This window comes from Drosophila erecta, unplaced genomic scaffold (genome assembly GCF_003286155.1).
Source record: "Drosophila erecta strain 14021-0224.00,06,07 unplaced genomic scaffold, DereRS2 tig00000055-arrow-pilon, whole genome shotgun sequence".
Taxonomy (NCBI): domain Eukaryota; kingdom Metazoa; phylum Arthropoda; class Insecta; order Diptera; family Drosophilidae; genus Drosophila; species Drosophila erecta.
In genome coordinates, this window is record NW_020825200.1 from 19,167,143 (window position 1) to 19,187,448 (window position 20,306).

At 43.7% G+C, this 20,306-nt stretch overlaps 1 protein-coding gene across 1 annotated transcript in view; it reads left to right on the top strand.

Moving 5' to 3' along the window:
- LOC6540979 (diacylglycerol kinase 1) overlaps positions 1-20,306 on the top strand; it is a 41,197-nt gene continuing 20,891 nt past the window's right edge. Inside the window, exons 1-4 of the mRNA XM_026979675.1 lie at positions 1-469; positions 4,292-4,401; positions 14,988-15,071; positions 16,807-16,889. Of these exons, the coding sequence (XP_026835476.1) occupies positions 14,993-15,071; positions 16,807-16,889 (162 nt within the window). The 5' untranslated portion in view covers positions 1-469; positions 4,292-4,401; positions 14,988-14,992. The remainder of the gene's footprint in view (positions 470-4,291; positions 4,402-14,987; positions 15,072-16,806; positions 16,890-20,306) is intronic.

Below are 20,306 nucleotides of genomic sequence, written 5' to 3' on the forward strand. Positions count from 1 at the left end.
TTCGTTAGTGGACGTGCCGGCGATCGCATCTGGGAAGAAGAGCTGGAGAAAGCTCGCCGAAAATTAAGAATCGGTCTTGAGTTAATCAGCAAATCCCCCGAAACAAACCATATATTTTTGTAGTAAACATAAAAACAAACAAAAAAAAAAGCTAAAAACCATAACAAACCAAATAAACTGAAAAGTGTTTTATCTTCGCCCTTCGCGAAGATATAGAGATATCCCCGGAAAACACCTTGTAAATGATTTCAAAGTGAGTGTAAACAGAAACTGTTCAACATACGCCATGTGCCGGGTATAAGCGTGAATAAATTACAATTACACGCGTCAAACTGCTCAGCAAAATATGCTAGTGAAAAGTGCCACAACAGCAAAAGGAGCCGCACTTTCCAGGTCCTCGGCTGCAGCAATAATTTGAGGGAAAGCAGGAAAAGCGAGGACAACCAGGGAAAACCCATCCAGCGAAAAGGTGAGCCCAAGTGCGTGGGTGTGAGTGCACGTGGGGTGCCCTCAAATTAACCAAAGAATGGAGTGCGTACAAGTTTCTGGCCCGGAATATGTAAATTTTCAGAGACCTTCGGTGTCGGGCTGGTCGGAAAACTCATTTCATCATGAGTCAGAGCGGAAAAGAGCAGCAGTCGGCGGGGCAAGCAAGCACTCGCCGAAAATGCCGATGGAAAGCCAGGCCACTATGATGACATAAAGAACCGGGAGCAATGTGTGTAATAAATAATGGCCGCTATTGCCGGGCCCGCGGCAGACTTAATATTTCGCGGTGCCAGTGCATCATGTTAAGCATCCCGCGGTGCAATTACCAAATGTTCCCGGGACCCCCATCCCGCAAAGTACATACGCCAGATACGCCCGTGTTCGATTATGACCCCGTTGACAGGCAAATGTTTTCCGACTCATTTCCGTGAAACCCGCGGAAGTCAGAGGGATTCCTTTGCAGATGAAACTGCTCGCAGAGAAAAAGTAAACACATGCTCTTCTCGTTTACATATGAAAATGTCAATATAACTTTTTCAGCATGCAAATTATATCAGCGTCTTGAAAGACCAAGTTTGATTCATGTTTATTTATTTTTTTCTTAAGATTGGAATTTTTATTATTATTGTTTCTGATTTTTATTTATACAAGTTTTTAAGAACATGTCTTTGCCTTGCCTCTTGATAAGCCAGGCACGCAATAATACGAATAATAATAGGGTCACTTTTCACATGTATAATAATGTATGAACTATGGCAGGAGTTCTGTTTAGTATACTATAGTACCTGAATTTTTGTTGAACATTTACCTTTAAACAATCAGTCATTAAGCAAACCGACCAAAATAATGGAAGTAATTTTTGTTTCTTGTTGTAAAAGATCCTATTCCTATTTTACATTTGCGACTATATTCACTCTGCAATAAAAAATTCTGTTTGATTATCTCTCTGAATACAACAATTATCGCGTAGCGGTCATAATTCGCGTAACGCTAGATTTTCTATTTGATTTCCCTTTTCATTAGCTTTTCACTGCTGAAAGAAAAACGGCTTTCCGATTAACGGCGCTCATCGCAGTTCGCAGAAATTTTGATTGCGTATTTTTGGCATTGTACAAAAGGGGCAGATGCCCATTCCTGCTGGATTAATGTGCTTAATCTGCTTCACTCCATGCTCGAATTCGATTTATTTCGTCCAAAGCAGTTTCGATTTATTTTAGTTTATGTGCCGGTTTAGCCGTTTCATTGCCTCTGGCCGGGTTGTTGATGGTTTCACATTTAAATAGACGTTTACCGGGAAAAGTGACGAATGGTGACTGCTTAACTTATGCCCCGCACTTCCATCGCAATTCATATAATATACATACTCGTACGTATATATCCCCGCGACCCATCAGAGCGTTAGTCGATTTCCATAATTAAAAGTGTCAAGCAATTTGCTTAACGTCCGGGAAAAGTCAGCATCAGACGGGTAACATCGGCCAACATCCGTGACGTGGAAAAAGGAGCAGACAGTTGCCAGCAGGCTGGCGGGCGACATGTCCTGCAATTTGCTCCTGATTCAATTATTTCGCCATTCACTTCTGCCCTTTGCTCACCTGTCGCCCACGTGCATAATTCGATTTTGGCGCACAAAGTAAGCAAACTGCGGGGCAAAAAGTGCATCAGACACCAGGGCGTATGCTTGATAATGTTCTTAAAGAGACTCATCTAGCCGAAGACAATTTGTCGTGCTGCTAGTGCTACCGCTGCTGCTACTTAGCTGATGTTTTTATCTGCACCCCTGTCCGTTGTCGCTCTAATTTGCGATAAACTGACACAAGATTGCAGCTACTTTATTCAAATTATGTGATAAGCCGCAGCGTCGCACAGCCAACCAAGCAAACAAAATGGCAAAAATAGCATGAAGCTCGCCACAGAAATGTGACACAGCACCCAAGTATCCCAAATATCCGAGTGCCCACACCCAGTCCCTTTTTTTTTTGTGTTCGTTATTTACTTTTTGTTGTGTGTGCTGCACGCAAATCAGTGAGGCAAGCGTTTTGCCAGGGGCGTGGCGCTCCCACCGAAGTTTCCCCCGTTTTCCCCCAGTTTTCTTGTCCGCGGTTAGATGCGCGATACGCAAGAAAGATACGCAGCCCAACTCATAACACTAGGCAACAAAGTTCGCCGTAACAATGGGTTCGCAGACAATGAGGAATTACTTTTACAAGCCAAGTTCAGACAAACAAAATATCGGATACGCAAAAGATGGCCTTGAATTTCCATTGAAAAAATGTAACTATATATACTTAAATATTGTCTGCCGTCTTGTAGGAAAAGTCAAGGTCTTCGAACACTTTGCTCCAATCTATTGTGGACACTTTGCACCCTCGCTTTCGATATGCATTTCCATTTCACGTTTTCTTGAACAAAATAATTAATAGACAATAAATTTTTAATATATCAATTAACTCTAATAAATAAAAGCAAAAGTAAGCTCATTGCATTTGTTAGGTATGTATATATTTTTTAGGAAAGCCCTTATAAATTTATCCTCTTTTTATACATTCTTAAATGTAGAAGAATCAAGAGGTGAACTTTTTTGTTAGAAAATTGTACAAGTATCCTGTTAGCCAGTGTAATGAAAAAGAGCCATTCGGTACTCTGTAAATTTCATTCATGTCAGTTTTTTGTTTGCACAGCGCTGATTAGAGGAGCAACGCTGGCTGATAATTTGCCAAATACTACAAATACAGATATGGCAATGACTCCTAACGAGCATTTAATGGTAGCGACTTATCGCCACGCCAAGTGCTCCTAATCGAAGTTTGGCTTCACTATTGAACCGCTCCAAACAGCTACATTACGCATACGCCCTGTTTGCCGTGCCGTGCTAATGAACTTCCCGCAAACTTGATTAAAACCCCATTACCCATTTGTCCCAGCTTATTGGGGGCCACAAATCAAAATAATTTCCATTTCACACATTGAACAACGCAGAAATAATTTCAGCAACAAACTTTGATGTCAAAGTTTTGCACTATTCACAGTATTTAACATGTGTTCCACGCCATGGGATGGAGGTCTGAATGGGAGCCGAGTGTCTATAGTTACAGTTCCGGACGGGACAATAGCTTTAGTCCGTGAAATATTTATTATATATATTTTATATTATATTATATGTGATGTATTTATCAAAATACAGCTTATATTTTTAATATCGAATAAATATTAAGTGAAATATTAAAAATTTCATATACTTTGTCACTCCTTTTCGAGCCTATACCGTACGTTCTTGTATCTATCCCATATGTTACCTATGTACATATATAATTTGGCATTGTTTGCGGTGGTGCAAAGGAGAAAAGTTTGCTTGCATCGTGCAGACGACTCCATTAGAATGAAAAATGCGCTCAGACGACCGAAACTTCCACATTGCTTGGATATTAAGATGAATTTATTGCGGGGAAAATTCTGAAACTCGCAGAGAAACTTCAAGGACGCAACCACCGGTTCCAGACTTGGCCAAGAAAGACCTGTATAAGCGACGCAATTGCTAGCACTATTTGTTGGCCAAGTTGGGTGCCTTGATTAAAAGCAAACTCGTTGAATTAGTTATTTAATTCGGCCTCGCAATTAATAATACTCCTTACAACTAGACGTAAAACGCCAGTCTTCTTAATTTGTTTCACAAAAGCGATTGAGTACATACAACAAAATTTGCGACGCAAACATGGAAGGTTTGTTTAGCCTTATCTGGATGTTTCCGCTAAAGATTTCCTCACAACTTCCGCTGACTTTCTGTGCGCTTATTTCTTTGTAGGATGCACTAAGCCCGAGGAGGAGCCCACCCATCGCCCGTCTCTTTCCGGCACGCTCCCCTGTCGCCGTCTTTTTCTATCGAAGAACCAGCGCGGAAGAAGCAGCACAGAGGTATGTAAACACGTATAAATAGTCAAATAATTCGCTTCTTCGGGCTCATCAAAATGTAAACAGTCCCTAGCCTCGGGTAACATCATTCTAGTATCTTGTATCTGTGCACAGGGAAAAAACTTAGATTGATGTTGGAGCGGAAGTTGGAATTACCTCTAAGCAGTACCTGCACATCAAATACTTTCTGAGATGGATTTTCCAACTACTGATGTTTGAGGTTATCAAGTTATTCTTTGTTATGCAAAGGTAAACTCTTTAAAAACGTTTTCGTGGCAGTTGTTTTTCCAGCGTATCCATCTGTATCTAAATATGTATCTGTATCTGTCTGGGACATGGCTGTTAACCCTTGTTTGGCCCTGTTTGCCGCCGGCCCCAAAGGTTATGCCAAATACAAATTATTTGAGCGCGTGTTCAACAGAATGCTGAATAAATAAGAGTGCGGCCTGTTTGCGCTGCCATAAAATGCAAAAGACGCCCGTCGAGAGCCGTGTAAATAATTTAATTTCATTTTGTTGCCACTGCCATCAACTATCAGCATAATGATGAATGCGTGTTTTGTGGAGCTACTTTTACGGCGCATAAAACACTAATAGAAAGCCATTACAAAAAGGCGATAAAAGCTGCACAAATTATGGTCGTAAAACAATTTATCAAAATATGTGACATTAACTACCCCGTGCACACAGTCATCACAGCACATCACATCACTTCACATCACGTCACGTCAATCATCGCAGGACATTCTCATTAGGCGTGGCCCGCCAATACTCCATTTTAGTGCAATAATTATCCGACCCTTGGCATATTGGAAAACGGAAGTAGAAATAGAAATAGAACTAGAAATGGGATAGGCTTGGGACTGGGAATTGAAATAGAAATAGAAATAGCAGCGGAAATGACACGACGGCCATTGTTGGAGCCCGAGAGATCCGGATGTTAATGAGATGCAAATAAGGCTCATGTGCGAAAGCGATTTGACCGACTTGGCATTTGCCTTTCAGCTTTTACCATTTACCATTTACCATTTGCCATCCGCCATTTACCATCCACCATTTACCATTTACCATTTGCATATGTCCCAGATGCGGATATGCGACAATGCGAATAAGGACTCGGACAGGACCTTTGGCATACGAGTGTTTGGGTATTTGCGCATTACGGCCACAAAAACAGCGGCATTGGCGAACGCAAAGTGACGGCAATATGTGATAATGGCGTCTGACAGCCCCGTCAAGAATGTGCAAGAGTGTGAGTGTGCCAGTGCGTGTGTGTGGGTGCCTGCTGCTCTGGAAGGAGAGCCAAGGACGCTTCTAAGCAAAGTCCGTTTCGGGATGTGCCATTCAGGGGTAACGTGCTGTAAAGAATCGTCCTGCAAGAGTGAGAGTGTGCGCAAAGATGGACACAAAATGTGGTGCCTTCTTATAACCATAGTATTAATTTCCCCCATCATACATTTATATTCATTTTATTCCAATTATCACTTAAACTATGAGGATACTTACCTGCAAAGTAAAGACAAACATAGAATAATTCAAAAAAGGGTTCTTGATAATAAGTTCCACTACAGAACCTTGGTCACATGTGGCATCCATCTGGCGTGAAGCTCGACTTACAGTCTTTTAACTGAAATATTTTTTGGTAAGCCTGAAATACGTCATTATTTTGGTACTTCTTTCTTTGATTGCTCGACAGATATCGGTTCGCATTTGGCCTGTCGAAACTGCCAGTCAAAGTCGCCTCCGCCTTTGCATTTCCTGTTTGGCTGGATGGCCTTTGTCTTTGTATTTGTTGCTGGCAACGCGTGGCACCCCAATTAAGCGACAAATGCCTTCAATATTTTGTCATGTCTTTGATTTATTCGACTGTCGAGTGAGTGAAATTCGTTACATGTGTCAGGCACTCCATATCCAAGCTGGCCAACTGTCGCCAGTGGCAGCCCGAGCACAATCCCAGCCTACTTCTGGAGTTCTGGGAGTATCTGATGAAGGTGACTTCGGTGATGGGTGCAGGCATTGCATTGTGCAATCGGCGGGAACCCTTAATTGACACACATGAATGATGACTGGGTACACTGGACGTGTATTTTTTCAGCTTGCCAAATTGCTGAGGTGAAGCACAATCAATTTTTCATCTATTTCATCTACAAATACTCACACTTACTCACTCGGCGCTGAATGTCAATAAACCGCACAGATACCACACTCACACTGGCGGCCGCAGGAGTATCTGTGAGTTAAACAATAACAGGACAGAGACAAATCCGTTACTCGCAACGCCGTCGACGTCAACATTTCAATGGCCATTTTCGCAGCGGTCGAAAGGGGCTCTGACGTCAGAGGCCAATCGGGTGGTGAGTGCTACGGGCAGTGCGCTGCACTGAGAAAACAAACACCTATGGTACACCACAAGTGATTTATGTTTCCATGGATTAGCTTCCCATATGGAGTAAATCATCCCGCAATCTTGTCATTCACTTCAGGTTCGCTCAAGGTATCCAAGTCCAAAGATTCTTTATTCAGTACCGTTTGATTTACATATATTCAAATAAATATTCTAATGGCTAATAACAATGCTGAACTTATTTAAGACTACATATTCAGCACTTGCAAGTAGCCACTGCCAAATTAATATTAATTTAAATAAATATAGTTTCGTTTATTTTTGTATAAGCCAGATTTCTCTCACTGTGCTCACTTGGTTACGAGATACCCCACAGATTTATATTCCCTATACATGTGCGTTTGTAATCTGGGGCAGCCAAAAACGTTTGCTATTTTAGGTTGTGTGTTGTAAGTGCGGCCATCGCTGCAGGCCAAAGCGAATCCGACTCCGACTCCGGATCCGGATCCGAATCAGAATCGATTTGGCCACTGGCGCAGGAAGTGCTTCTATTTCTCATCTGTCTCGCTGACCGGAGGGGCGTGGCCCGGCTTAAATATCCCCCAAATAGCGCAAAAAAAAAGGAAGAACGAAAGGAAATCCAGCGAAATGCCGCTTAAAGGAGGTCCGAGCTCAGGCAGCTTCTTGCAGCTCTTTCCCCTTCGAGGGAAAAAATGCTCCACTTTAGTTCATCAAATATTTAACCGCAGGGGAAATGAGGAGCCGTGGCATCCGTGTAAACAACCACGAGTTCGGGAAGCGGCTAAAACCGCAGCCAAAACAAACTCAAACAAGGCGAGCAAATCTGGAAATCTTTCTAATTGTGGCAATTCAATCAAATCGCCTTCCCCGCCCCCTTCCTTCGCGAACATCTTGTTTCGCTTTCCGCTGGGATTTCCGTGTTTCGTCGGCTAGATTTTTGAGTATTAGTGCAGATCACATTTAAAATTAATCAAAATCCCACAAAACCCAGCACATTAGTACGAGTAATTGAAATTATAGGCCGATTATACGTATAGAGTATAATTTGACTTAATTATTACTGTTGTGGATAAGAAAATTTTTATATTCCAGTAAGAATCCCTGTTTTTGTACAAAATGTGTACTCGAGGTGCATGTCCAATGGAAGCCATAGCGAAACTGTCATCTCCGTTGACCAGCTGGCCAACGGTTGCCAAGTTGGATGGAACCGGTGAGTTGGCCAGGTGCTGCAGATGTGTAAGGTCGGTCGTGATCCATAAGATCACGGCGTATTTTTATATGTGCCGAAAGACGCGGCGTCCCTCTATTCAGGCATCGATTTGTTTGTTTGGCTGTCTATTTTTATAGATCGCCGGCATGCACGGCGAAGCTCCTCCAGCACGCTTCTGTTTATCGAAGACAAAACAGTTTTTATTGTTCAAGAAATTATATTCGGCAGCACATGAACATGAACACTCCTCCCCTCCCAATACAACATGCCCCCGGCGAAATGGGGCATGGGGCATGGGGCTTGGGGCAGGCGAGGTGTGGCGTCATCAATTTCCATTTTCCATTGAAGGCTGTCCGGCCGTCGATCAAAGTGAAAAGTCAGAGGCGAGCTCGCCGGAGGGAAATCTCTCCAGAAGCCCGGGCGGAAATGTATTTTAGCACTGGGGAGAAAACTGCTAAATGAACGAGGAACTCAATTAATTATGGGCTGCTTCCTAGTTAACATAAAGTTAATGTAAACAGATAAGATAATCGCCGAGAAGAAATACAAGAAATATTTATTTATCCACATTATTACATGGAAACTTCGCTTTTCCGTGGTGGCCACTTTTCAAGTACTTTGTGCAGTGTTCAAGAGCTGTATTATTTTTTTGTAATTAAATTTGCATGGTTTTTCCAACTTGAAATGCTTTTTTCCCTTCTAATCCTCCGTGTTTTCACACTGCAGAGGATGACAAGGCGGAAAGCAGGGGAACCAGGTGGCATGTGGGTTAAAGTAGGAGCGTCGGAGGGAGTTCGGTTATGGTGCCTACTTTTATGGTTATGGCATGGCTTCGCTGCAAATTTTCGCCGGCTTCCTTTTCGCCCGCGGCTTCCACATCCTGCGATGCTCCTAGTGGAAGACTTTGGTGCCGGAGTTATTTTTGGCATGAAACATGTTCGAGCATTAATTACGCATTCAGGGCACGTACTTGTCGGTCTTTTGGCGTAAATAAAATTAAAAGTTGCCCGACCACCACGCTCCCTTTACAAGGCGGCACTCACGCTGGCAATAAAACAAAGTAGCATCAACTGTTTAGCTGGCCAATTAACAGCAATTAAATCGCGCAGAAGTACAAAGAACCAAATGTCTGCATCAGTCGGTTGGCCAGTTTAAACTGAGATGGTGAAAACGGAAAACCATTTTTCATGACCACGCTGCTGGAAAACTGAACGCAAACAAAGGCCAATGGGGCGAGGCAGTACCCCTTAAATCAACGTCAGTCGAGGGTTGTATCAGCTGACATTTGTCTTAAAATGCGATACTTTTAATCAGGTTCCTTAGAAGCAGACCTTAAGTACTATGCCAATATGCATTTGGATTCCACTAATATGCTCCTCAGCAGCGATTCAACTCCCCGAGTCTGTTACCAATTTTTGTAGCCATTATTTATTTTTCTACCCAGCAATATTTACGTTCCGATGGATGCTTCTAATGCCTTTCTCCGCGGGCTATTGATATTTTTTATCGGTTGAGTGCTGGTCGAAAGCTTAGAGCCAAATCCACGCGCGAATCTCATTTATATTTAATTTTTTCATTTCCAACCGCTCCGGCGTCATACTTTGTGCACTTGATCCTCGTAAAAACAGGACGTGACATTACAAGCCGCGCTGACAATGGGTTCGCTGCTAGGACGTCGAGTGGAAACTGCATGGCATCGGATGCAGACAATAAATTTGATTCAATTGCTGTCACAAAAGCGAAGAGCGCTGTGTATTGAGTCCCAGTCTCGTGCCCTCCAGAAGCAGTTGTCATCTTCCTTTGTTGCCAGCGCCTCCAGTCTCGCGGCTGATTGTGCCTGGCCAGCATTTGATAAAGGAGCTGCAGCCGTGGCCATAACAGGGCAACCATGGAACCATAGAGTCGCGCCGGCAAATACAGCCGTTCTCAACCGAAGCGAAACAACAATGACAGCGCGCTTTTCGCTTTCTCCGTCGCTTTCTCCGTTGCGTTCTCCGCCCCGTGATTACCCGACCCCCATTTCCGGTCCCCCCAGTTGACAAGCGGAAGTGTGCAAGGAAGGCGCGGAGGACGCGACCAGACGCCATGATTAAAGCGCGCTTCCTGCGGTCCGTGACCAGTGTCGCCTGGTTTGGAGGATTAGGAAAATGCGTTGAAGTTCATCGTGGAAATGAAACTGGCATTGGCTCAAACGCGTTAGTTTTTAATACAAGTGTTATATTATTCCATTTTTCATTCCTTTTTCCTTTGATATTAATCTTGGCCGCACAAAGCTGTAGTCTGAGTATACTCGTACTTTAACGTATTGAAAAAACTTGATGCGCAAATGTAAATGAACAACGTTATTTCAGAGTGAACAATAAATATAATATAATCGTAACAGTGCGAACCAAAAAAACTCTTAGGAATATGTTCAGGAATTTTGTTTACTCCAGCATTTCTTGGAATCCTTGCTAAGGAGCATGTAATCAACAGAACTTTTTGGGTCAACTCTGTGATGCATTTTGTATAATCTTTCGATTTGCTACGCCGCTTTCTTTCAGTGCAGCTGGCACTGGGCCTGACCAGCAGAACTTCGCGACGGCGTCTGTCAAAGTCAGCGGAACTCAATTGCATTTTACTCCGCAGCCGCGCCCTGCCATATTTCCACGGTTTTAATTGCTCCGGGGCTTCCCCTCGAGGCTCCCCTCCCACTGCGGTATTTCTGTCTTTTTATCCCCGTATTTTATTTAGTGCAGCACATGTCCGGTCCGCAGGCAGTTCTACTCCGCGGGCTTGGTGTGTGGCATTGGCTGTCGGGGTCGGGGATGCACGGAAAAAAACACTCCTTCGCAGAAGTGGTTCAGCCGACATGGATGAATGCGCAATGGGTGTATGAATAAAAGCGAGTATGTTGCAATTGTACTTTTTGCACTGACCTGACCATCGATGCGGGTGTGCCAAGCTGGCAGCTTACGACGGAGCCCTGGTGTTTGGCGAGCGGGCATGCCGCACACCCGCCACATGCGACATGGATGTAAGCCCCGCAGCCCCGTTCACACAAGCCCCAAAAAGTATGCTAACACTTTTGTTTAGAACAGAATACTTCGGGATTAAAATGGGATTTTGCGACTGGCAGCAACTCGATGATTCCAAATCTAAACCTATGTCAATGCTGACAAATGAATTGGCGAGAAGTGCTCACATAAGGGTAACAGGATTAAGAGCGGAAAAAGATACATACTTTTAACTGAACCAGTGATAAGCGCTGTGTAATGGCAAATGCAATTGCATGGAAATCACCTCAAGCTCACATTTACTGAAGACTGGAGACTCTGGAAATGTATCTATTTGTAGATGCTTAAGAACGGCAAATTGCTTTTCTTCGGTATCCAGGTATCTGCGGCACGACGGTCCGCCTTTTTACCGCGGCTTGTCCCAAAAAAGTGCGGCATATGTGCCTGAAATACGAGCATTGCTGCTGACAGGACTCGGCTACTGGGTTCAGCATCCAGGACTCGCATTGCCGACGGCCTCTGTGCACTCAGCTAAAACGAAGCAGAGGATAGTGGGTTGTGTGCATTGCATATTGACAATCATGCAGCGGTTTTTTCGCAATTCGCTGGCTGTTTGTATTATTGTCAGGCGAAAACAATTGGGGAGTTACTGCGAGGCGGCCCACGCATCGGATAAACAATAATGTCAGTTGCATAAAAGCAAACTCTGGTTTGTCTGGTTGCCATTCAAATTCGGCGGGATAAATATTTTCCGCACTCGACGCCCTGAATGCCAAAGGGACGTGCAGTCGATTGAATATATTCCACTTTATGCATGGCTTGGCTGTACTGACGGATTTATTTCTGCCGATCAAATCAGGCACGTTAATTAAAGCCTTGTTCGTCTTTGCCTTTTTTGGAGTCTGTTTGCACACGGACGCGGGTCCTTTGCATATGCGTATGCATTTAAAAGTTAAATTAAGTCTGAACATTGCGAGTGCGATTGCGATTGCGATTGCGATGGCTGGTCCTGCAGGCATCTAAATAAATTATGTATGGGTGACATCAATTGATTTGCAATTATTTATTTAATGCCCACTTGTATGCACGTATGCGGCAGAAGACTACTCAATCATTCATGGCGAAAATATCTCCCAATTGGTGTTTTATCAAAGGAATGAAATTTAATTGTCACGAGCTGAAAACAATTTGTAAATTTATGAGTGCTAATTGTAGTTTATTCAAGAGAAGTGCGCATCCAAAAGTATTGCCAAGGAACTATTTCAACATTTTTGTGTGTCCCATTATTAAATCCCAAAAGAACATTTATTTTACTTGCTTTCTTGCTTACAAAGACAATGTATTAAATCCTTGCTAAACTAACAAACGGCTCTCTTTTGTAATAAACATAAAAGCACTTCCATTAATGGATTATATTCGCGCTTTTATTAAACGATTAATGATTATTTGTTTTTGCCTGATTATACCCATTAAATCATATTTATGCGGCATTTGCGTGATATAAAAGCAAAACACTTTTCCGATATGAATAAAAATGTGTCTTAATGGAGTGTTTTTTGCAAACATAAATCTTGTTTTACTAATTAAAATTCAAAGGCGAGCTAAGGTAGGTAGCCCCTCCACTTTTGAATAAATAAAATGGGCATTGATGTGCTGGAAAAAATGATTTTTTGGTCCGCGATCAGAGTGAGTTGGCCATTAAACAGGCCCACAAGCTAAAGGCCATAAAAAACCCAATATGCTGCTGTTTTATTTGATTTACTTTTATTATTGCCCTGCCCAAAGATAGAGGACGCTGGTCCAAAGTACCACCGTACCAAAGTATAATGATTTGGCGGTCCAATTTTAAGCGCCAAAAGAAGGCAACACGAAAATGGTTCTGTGTCGGACATTTATGTGCTAGGTTTTATGGCAATTTTGTTTCGGCTAAAACAATAAGAGGACCAACATGCACATAAACATCTAAACGCGCGAGGACAAGCTGAATCGGAATCTGGTGCTCATTGTGTGCGAGTGGAGCGGACGGACGCATAATCTAATAATATTTTATGTGGATAGCATAAAAAGCACGACACTTGGCAGTCCGTTGAACTCCCCATCTGTCCATGTTCGTCCTTTTTTTACCCCAATGTCAAAGGGCGGCAGGATGACTAACAAAGACTGAGAAATCCAAGCCAATTTATTGAAGTTTTTGACTCTGGCCAAGGGCCATTACGAGCAGAGAGCAGGCGGATGTCCAGCTACCCAGATACCGAGATACCCAGATTCCCAAAATGAGAGTTTCATGATGATGCCTTGAAAACACACTCGAAGACACACACACACACACACACCGCCATTAACGGCGCAATTAGCATTCAGATTGCGTATACGCCGTGTAAGCTGCACTATTTATTTGCGCGCTTCATTTGCATTTTCATTAGTTTATTATCCGAGCATTGTAGAAACTATTAACGCGCTCCGGGCATTAAAGCCAAATGAGCTGCAAATAATGGCGATATGGGGCTCTATTCAAGTTTTACGAGCAAAAAGGGACAAACTATGCTTTTGCAGTAAGCGGAAATCGCTCGTGAAATATTATTCTCCATTTTCCACTGAACATTTCACTTGACAAGTGCTCGGCAGTGGATAAGTGGATAAAATGATAACTTGGCCAATCGGTTGATTATGACCATCTAAATATAAACTCGGCAAGACAAAAGCTTTAGAGAAGATTTGTGAAATGAATAAATAAAAACGCTAAATGGCCAGAGAGTAAAAATAAACGCCAAGCGAATTGGGAACGCAGCAAAGCCAGGCCAACAAATATAGGCACATATATTCTCCCCTCTATTTAATAAGATATACGAGGTGCACATACATATATGTCCCTGCCTCTCTGTCGGTCTGTCTGTCTGTCTGTCTGTCTGTGACTGACACATACCTTTGCCCCTGCATGTGTGTGTGGGCGTCTGACTCCCGCGTGAGTGTGTGTGTGATGCCCGAAATGGCACCAGCTCGTGTGACGTCACAACTGTGACAGAGATACCGCGGGGAAATTATGCCAATGATTAGCCAGCGCTTCGTGATTACGTCCATCCTAACGATCATGATGACGACGCCGGTGGTCATGATGGTGGCGACGATGGCGATGATGATGAGCCAGTAATGACGTGTCAAACGGCTGGCGACACACCCATGCACACACACACACATACACACACACACTCGCACACTTGCAAAGCGCCTGGCATATGGCAGAGGTCAAAATTGGCTAATGGCCTTTTGCACCCATTCCGCCGGCTAATTTAGAAAGTGGTACATTTTCCGGGCATTTCAGGCACTAAGAGCCGTGGGAAAAATTCCATTTCACTTCGCATCAATTCGAAAGCTTTAAAGTCACGCATATTGAAAAAAATGTCTCATTGAAAAGTGCAAAATATTCGAAATGCAAACACAAACACAATAATTTATAATGATATATGGGCTCATATGAAAAACAGATAATGAATAGGAACCATATTTTAAATTCCTATTGAACACCAATGATGTTTTTAATAAAGCTAAACAAATTCAATTAATAACTTCATAACGACATAACATTTTAACAGATTTCATGTTTGAGCTTCATTACTTGCCTTTCTCTTCTATATTATTTTGGCGAGCCTTTAGTATTCCCTCTGCTGTTTTAGACAGCCATCACAGGACCTTTTCGCATTGCCCACTTGAAATGTCTGAAAATATACACAGGATGTGTGCGGGGGTGTGAGTAGGTGGTAGATAACATTTTAAAGCAATTTAGTTTTCATCGCACACATTCAGCGCAAGTATTGATTGCCGATGCCACAATCACGTACGCAGGACCCACGTATTTTTGTGGCAATGTGTGCGTTTTGCCGATAGTGTGGCACTCGCATGGGGAACTCGAACTCGTAATGCAAATGCCATAAATTATGCGCCCGCCCTTTTCCCCTAGGTTCAATCGCATTATGATGGAAATTACAATTTGTCACCATTTGTTATGTATTGCTTACTTTCAGACAAAATGAATATTGGCATCGCAGCACCGAAATGGGATAAATTGTCGCCACGCGAGTTTTTGCAGCTGCAGGAGTTGGCCTCATGTAAGTGGAAAGCAGTAAATCAAATCGCACTAATCAAAAACACACATTTACGAGGGGAGTGCCAGTCATGGCCAATCAGACAGCCTTTTATTTGGCCTTTAGTACTTTTCCTGTGCCTGACAGTTGGGCCAATTAAATTTTCCCCTTTTCCCTTAACTTGCACACTGCAATTCGCCGTACGAAATCGGAACAACCAGCTATCATGCATAACTTTCCATCACAAGCTGAAGAAATAAAGTTTTGGACTATTTACTGTGCTAGATAATGATAGATATTGATGATAATGATACAATTCACTTAACTTAGAGAACATATCCGATCGATCGAATCGATTAAGAGGGACCTAAAACCTGCAGATTATAGACTAATAGTTTTTGATATAGTAGTTTCACTTGGAACTGGCAATTCCGGCAGATTTCCACGACAGCCAGAGCTTTAGAAGGGCAACTTAAAGAGCGATTTCGGTCAGCATCCTTTCCACACATCTGCCGCACATCGCCTTCAGTTATGTCTGACACTGTTTGCATTCTTTGCTGCAGCAGCAAAGCTGTTTGACATGGCAAAGTAGTTTACCTTTGGGTGAGCACTTCGCTTCACTTCATCTCGCCGGCTGCCCGGCGGAGGGAGTTACTGGGAACGGCAAATGGGAATGCTGAGCTTATAGATTATGGGATGTTACACGGAGCACACACTGCGTCAGGATGCTGAACTTGGAGCACTTTTAAGCTCCACTCGGAAGATGGAAAGGGCCGCGTTTCAGCCAGAACATCTTGTAGCGCAATGATCCCCTTGAAATCAGAGGAGCTCAGCCAGACAAAATATTACTTTGTAATGCCCTAAACTTCAAAAGGGTACCTCTGCAAGGGGAACTCGTTTGTTATTTACTTCATGCTTCTTTTACATCATAATAATGGCAAAAAAAAGCCATCACCACTGATAATATTACGTAGTAAAGACAGTAGTAAAAGCAATCCAGAACTAAATTGTTAAAAGTTTCAAGTTCATATTTAGTTTAAGAAGAAAAAGAACCGAAACCATAACAATGCGGGCTTAACTTTATCTAAAACAATCGAAGAGTACCAGCTCTGTGAGGGCAATTTGAGATGCTTAGCAATCTTTAAACCCGTTTGGAAGCAGCTGCCATTTGAGACAGTGCCCATTCAGGAGTCCTTTGTGCATCCTGTGCGGCACAGGATATATGGGTGCGCCTGCAGGTGCTTATTAGAGTGCGGTTCAATGTTTTTAGTCTGCGGTGCAGCCCGTAGGAAGCCATCAGAGGTGTCAGTGCCAGCTGGCGTTGCCCAGGAACAGAAACGAAAACTGGAACTGGAACAGGGACTACGACTGTATTCAAGTGCAGACTCAACTCTCATTAGTTTAATAAAGCTGTGGGCGCAACATTTTGGACGGAAGACTCCCCATGGAGGTAATTCTGAGTTTATACACTTGGAGCATGTCAGCCAGCCCGTCGCACGTCGCACTCGCACGAACCACTCGCCTTCCATTAGTTAATTATCCCACTGCGCTGCAGTTCAGCCACCTGAGTCACACACACACCTGTCCGTCCACCTGGGCTGGCCCACTTAAGACGTCGATTTAGCTCAGCTGGCGCTAGTCGAGCGATTGACGTGTGTCCTGCCCCGCACGCAGTCGGTAGCCCGGCTAAACTGAACTTTGCATAATCCTTGGCTTACACCACTCACCTGTGTCCCCTAACTCCTCTTGCTCCTTGCAGATTCCACCCGAAAGCTGCAGGATGTGCTGCGGGAGTTCAGCTCGCCGAGTGCCGCCACCACGCCCAAGTGCATTCCGGATGGGGTAAGTGTTGCCAAAATGTCCTGCTCCGCTCCTGCAATTAATTGAAAGCGGATGACGGGTGCTGCCGTGGAGGAGCGATGAGGGATGGAGGGCAGACCCTGCTCAAGGCGCAAGTCAAGGGCTTCGCTGGCTTCGGGTCGGGTTGTCCCTTACACTCTAATCCTCAGCCTGGCGACTGGGGAAGACCGATGAAAGCGAATCAGCTAAGCTACGGAAACTCACGTGTGTGCACTGGGAAAAACTGAGCACACATCAATAAGTTATAGATATGTTCAGATGGTATTTTTGTGCCAAATGTTAGTATAGAATTATTCCGCGTTAATAGTATGCAAGCTGTTTATTCTTTAGAATAGGTTTTGAGATCCTTACAGTCTGACAGGCTAGTTAGACACTTATTTTGATTTCCCGAGTTTGTTCCTGGAGTAAAATAGATTTTCCACTAGTATGGCTGGACAGACAAGGAGCAGGAGCACTCTGAATAGAAAGTGGGCCAGGGGAAAGGGCATCCAGGTGGGGCGAAAGATTGAAAGTAAATCTTCTTATACGTACAATAAATCACAGACTTTTCAAGTTTACGCCTGAATGCCAAATTGAAATTGAATCCCAACAGAGACAGAACAGACACCGAGCTGCCCGGCCACCCTTGTTCCCGGATCCCGGTTCCCGAATGAATATCCTGACAAGTTTATACATACTGAATTAATTTGAAACTGCCTGCATCGCCATCAATTTGGTTAGAGCAGGAGCCATTGGAGCTGCATAAATTGTTACCGTCTCATCGGGGACAAGGGGATCCAGCTACCCAGCTAGCCCGCTACCCAGATCACCATGGGGTTACCAGGGAGACAAGCGAAGGACGTGCAGTTTGCACAGTAATATACATTTTTAATTTGCGAATTTGGAATCGTGCGAGCCAGCAGCATATATGCAAACGAAATCATTCTCGACTCTCCCTTTGTTTTCCGGTCTATTATTTGTTTTGCCAGCGTAACGAAATGGAAAAAGTATAATTAAGTTTCCGTCACTCTGGCTCACCTCCTGGCTTCCTTCCACACGGAGCTGGACGCGAACGTGAGTGAATGATTTCATCGGAATTCACTTTGATATCGAACACCCTGGCCGGGATGTTCCAGGGTGCTCCTGGCACTCGCTGTTTTCATTGCCTGCATTTTCCGAACGAAAGTAATTCCCGTAAATATTTCAGTTAGCGAAATGAATTGAGATGCCACGACTTGTGCGCTGCCAGGCAACAATTTCCAATTCCTATTCCCAATAAGCAGCTTACACGGCCGTCCTGCTTTAACTTTCCCCTAGCTTGAACTTTCACCCAAGGATCTGCTTAAAGCCCAGGAGCTTTAATTAGGTTCCTTAAGAGCCGCTCGTCCCCAGGTCAGCTTGGCAAAGAAAAATGACACGATTCCCGCTGCTTCCCCTGGCAATTGGTCACTCGGTGGGAATATCCTAAAAACAGCAGGACGAGGAACTGGAGTAGAGCCCAGATGGTCGTAAATTATGCACCGAACATTGCGATGCATAATGAATGCAGAGCGCAGATTATGTTCGCCGTAGAGGAGTGATACTTGTACATACGAGTGCCAAATGGCCCGTATGTGCGCCGCTACCCTGTGTGCGTGTGTGTGATTAGGGGCTTAATGAATATCGCGCATACGCACCGAACGCCCGAAATGTGCTTGAATATTTATTCATTAAGCCACGCGCTCACGCATAGCGTCACATAACGCATCCATGGGAATACCAGCCAGATTGAGGCCAGAATTACAGCGCAGGTCGGTGAAATACTACCGATCATTAGGCCCTTAACATTTTCATGATGATATCTTCACTGAGCTCATGTCAGCTATCTTGTCTTAAAGAATGTACCATTTAAAGTTTCTTATAGCAAATAAAATAGATATTACTATTCCAATTCAATTTACTTAAATCAAAATATATATTTTAAATTGCCTACTCTAAGTTTGCTTATTTATTATGCATTTAGATATTTGTCATCTGTCTATAAATATGTAAAATAATATATAATTAAAATTAAGCCATGAAATATTAGGCACACTGTCTTACTATTGCGCCTCTCAATGTCTGTAAGCAAAAGTTGAAACAGGACCCGCACCTCGAAATGTAGATAAGGAGTAGCGGAGGGAGGAGGGAATCTTCGCACGCGTATCTCGTTGCTCCTTGTTGGCTAAATAAATTTTGCTAACGCAATTCGCGCCATTATAGTGCTGGTGTGTGTGACTCGTTCGCAATTTATGCGTGTGCTTGCGGGAGTGTGCGTATCTGAGTATCTGTGTATCTGCGTATCTGGGTATCTGGGCCCGGGTTTACAATATGCCGATGCTTCTCCACTTAGGCGTGTCGCAGCCATTTGCTTTCACTGGCTTTAAGCAGTTTGCCATGGCACATAGATACATGGTGTAGTGCCAGTATCCACGACGACACGAGCATAAACTTCCATTTGCCTGTATTCGGTTTCATTATGGCCAAGGAAACAGCTAGCAAGTGGTTGGGCACACAGAGAGAAATATTTTAATTATCTTGCTTTCTGGCAAATCTTGCATTCTCAAGACACATTTGGCTTAGAAGTTGATGATACTCTTTGTAGACAATGCAGAATGGTATTCCAGTGAAATTCCCAGTTCGAGATAAATGCTTTATATGAAGAAAGATATAGTACGAGTATAATAACGTATAGCACTTTGTTTTCCGTGCGAGCCCAAACCTCAGCGCCCTCTTAACGCTGGCAGCTCTGGCTCGTTTGCTTTGTTTTATGTTTCGAAATTTAAAACGATGCAAAAGAGCAGCCAGAGCAGCCAGAGGAGCAGCAGCTCGCGAGGAGGCTGATAATAGGGGCAGAAACAAATTAGAAAGAATAGATACACGTGGCAGCCCAGCACCCGCTGATTATTTCGTTACTTGCGACACGACTCACTGCCTCTTGCGCAATTAATCGCACCCAACGCACCCATTCCCCTGCTGTTATCCTTGATTAGCTGCTATCCTCGCAGCGAGGCTGCAACTGGAGCCTCAAACTGGGACTGTAAAATCCGAAAAGCTGCTGTGGGACAACGTCTATCCATGCCAGCGTCTATCAATGTCGCATTGTTGATTCACGAATCGCGCCGCAGCTGTCAATGTGTTGACATTACACGTGGTGTTGACATGTAATTTGCCCCGATTCCCATTCAGCCAGGTTCCATTCCATGCCGCATCCATAAAACTGGGCCAGTACCCCTTGCCAAATGGCAAATAAAGAGGCGCCAGATCTTTGGGGAACATTCCCCGGCACGTACGAGCCGAATGTGTTGAACCTTTTTCACAGACAGACAGCGCTCGGATTTATGTGGGAATATTGTGCACCGGACAAATGTAAATAAAATGGCCTGCCACTCGCCCGCAGGA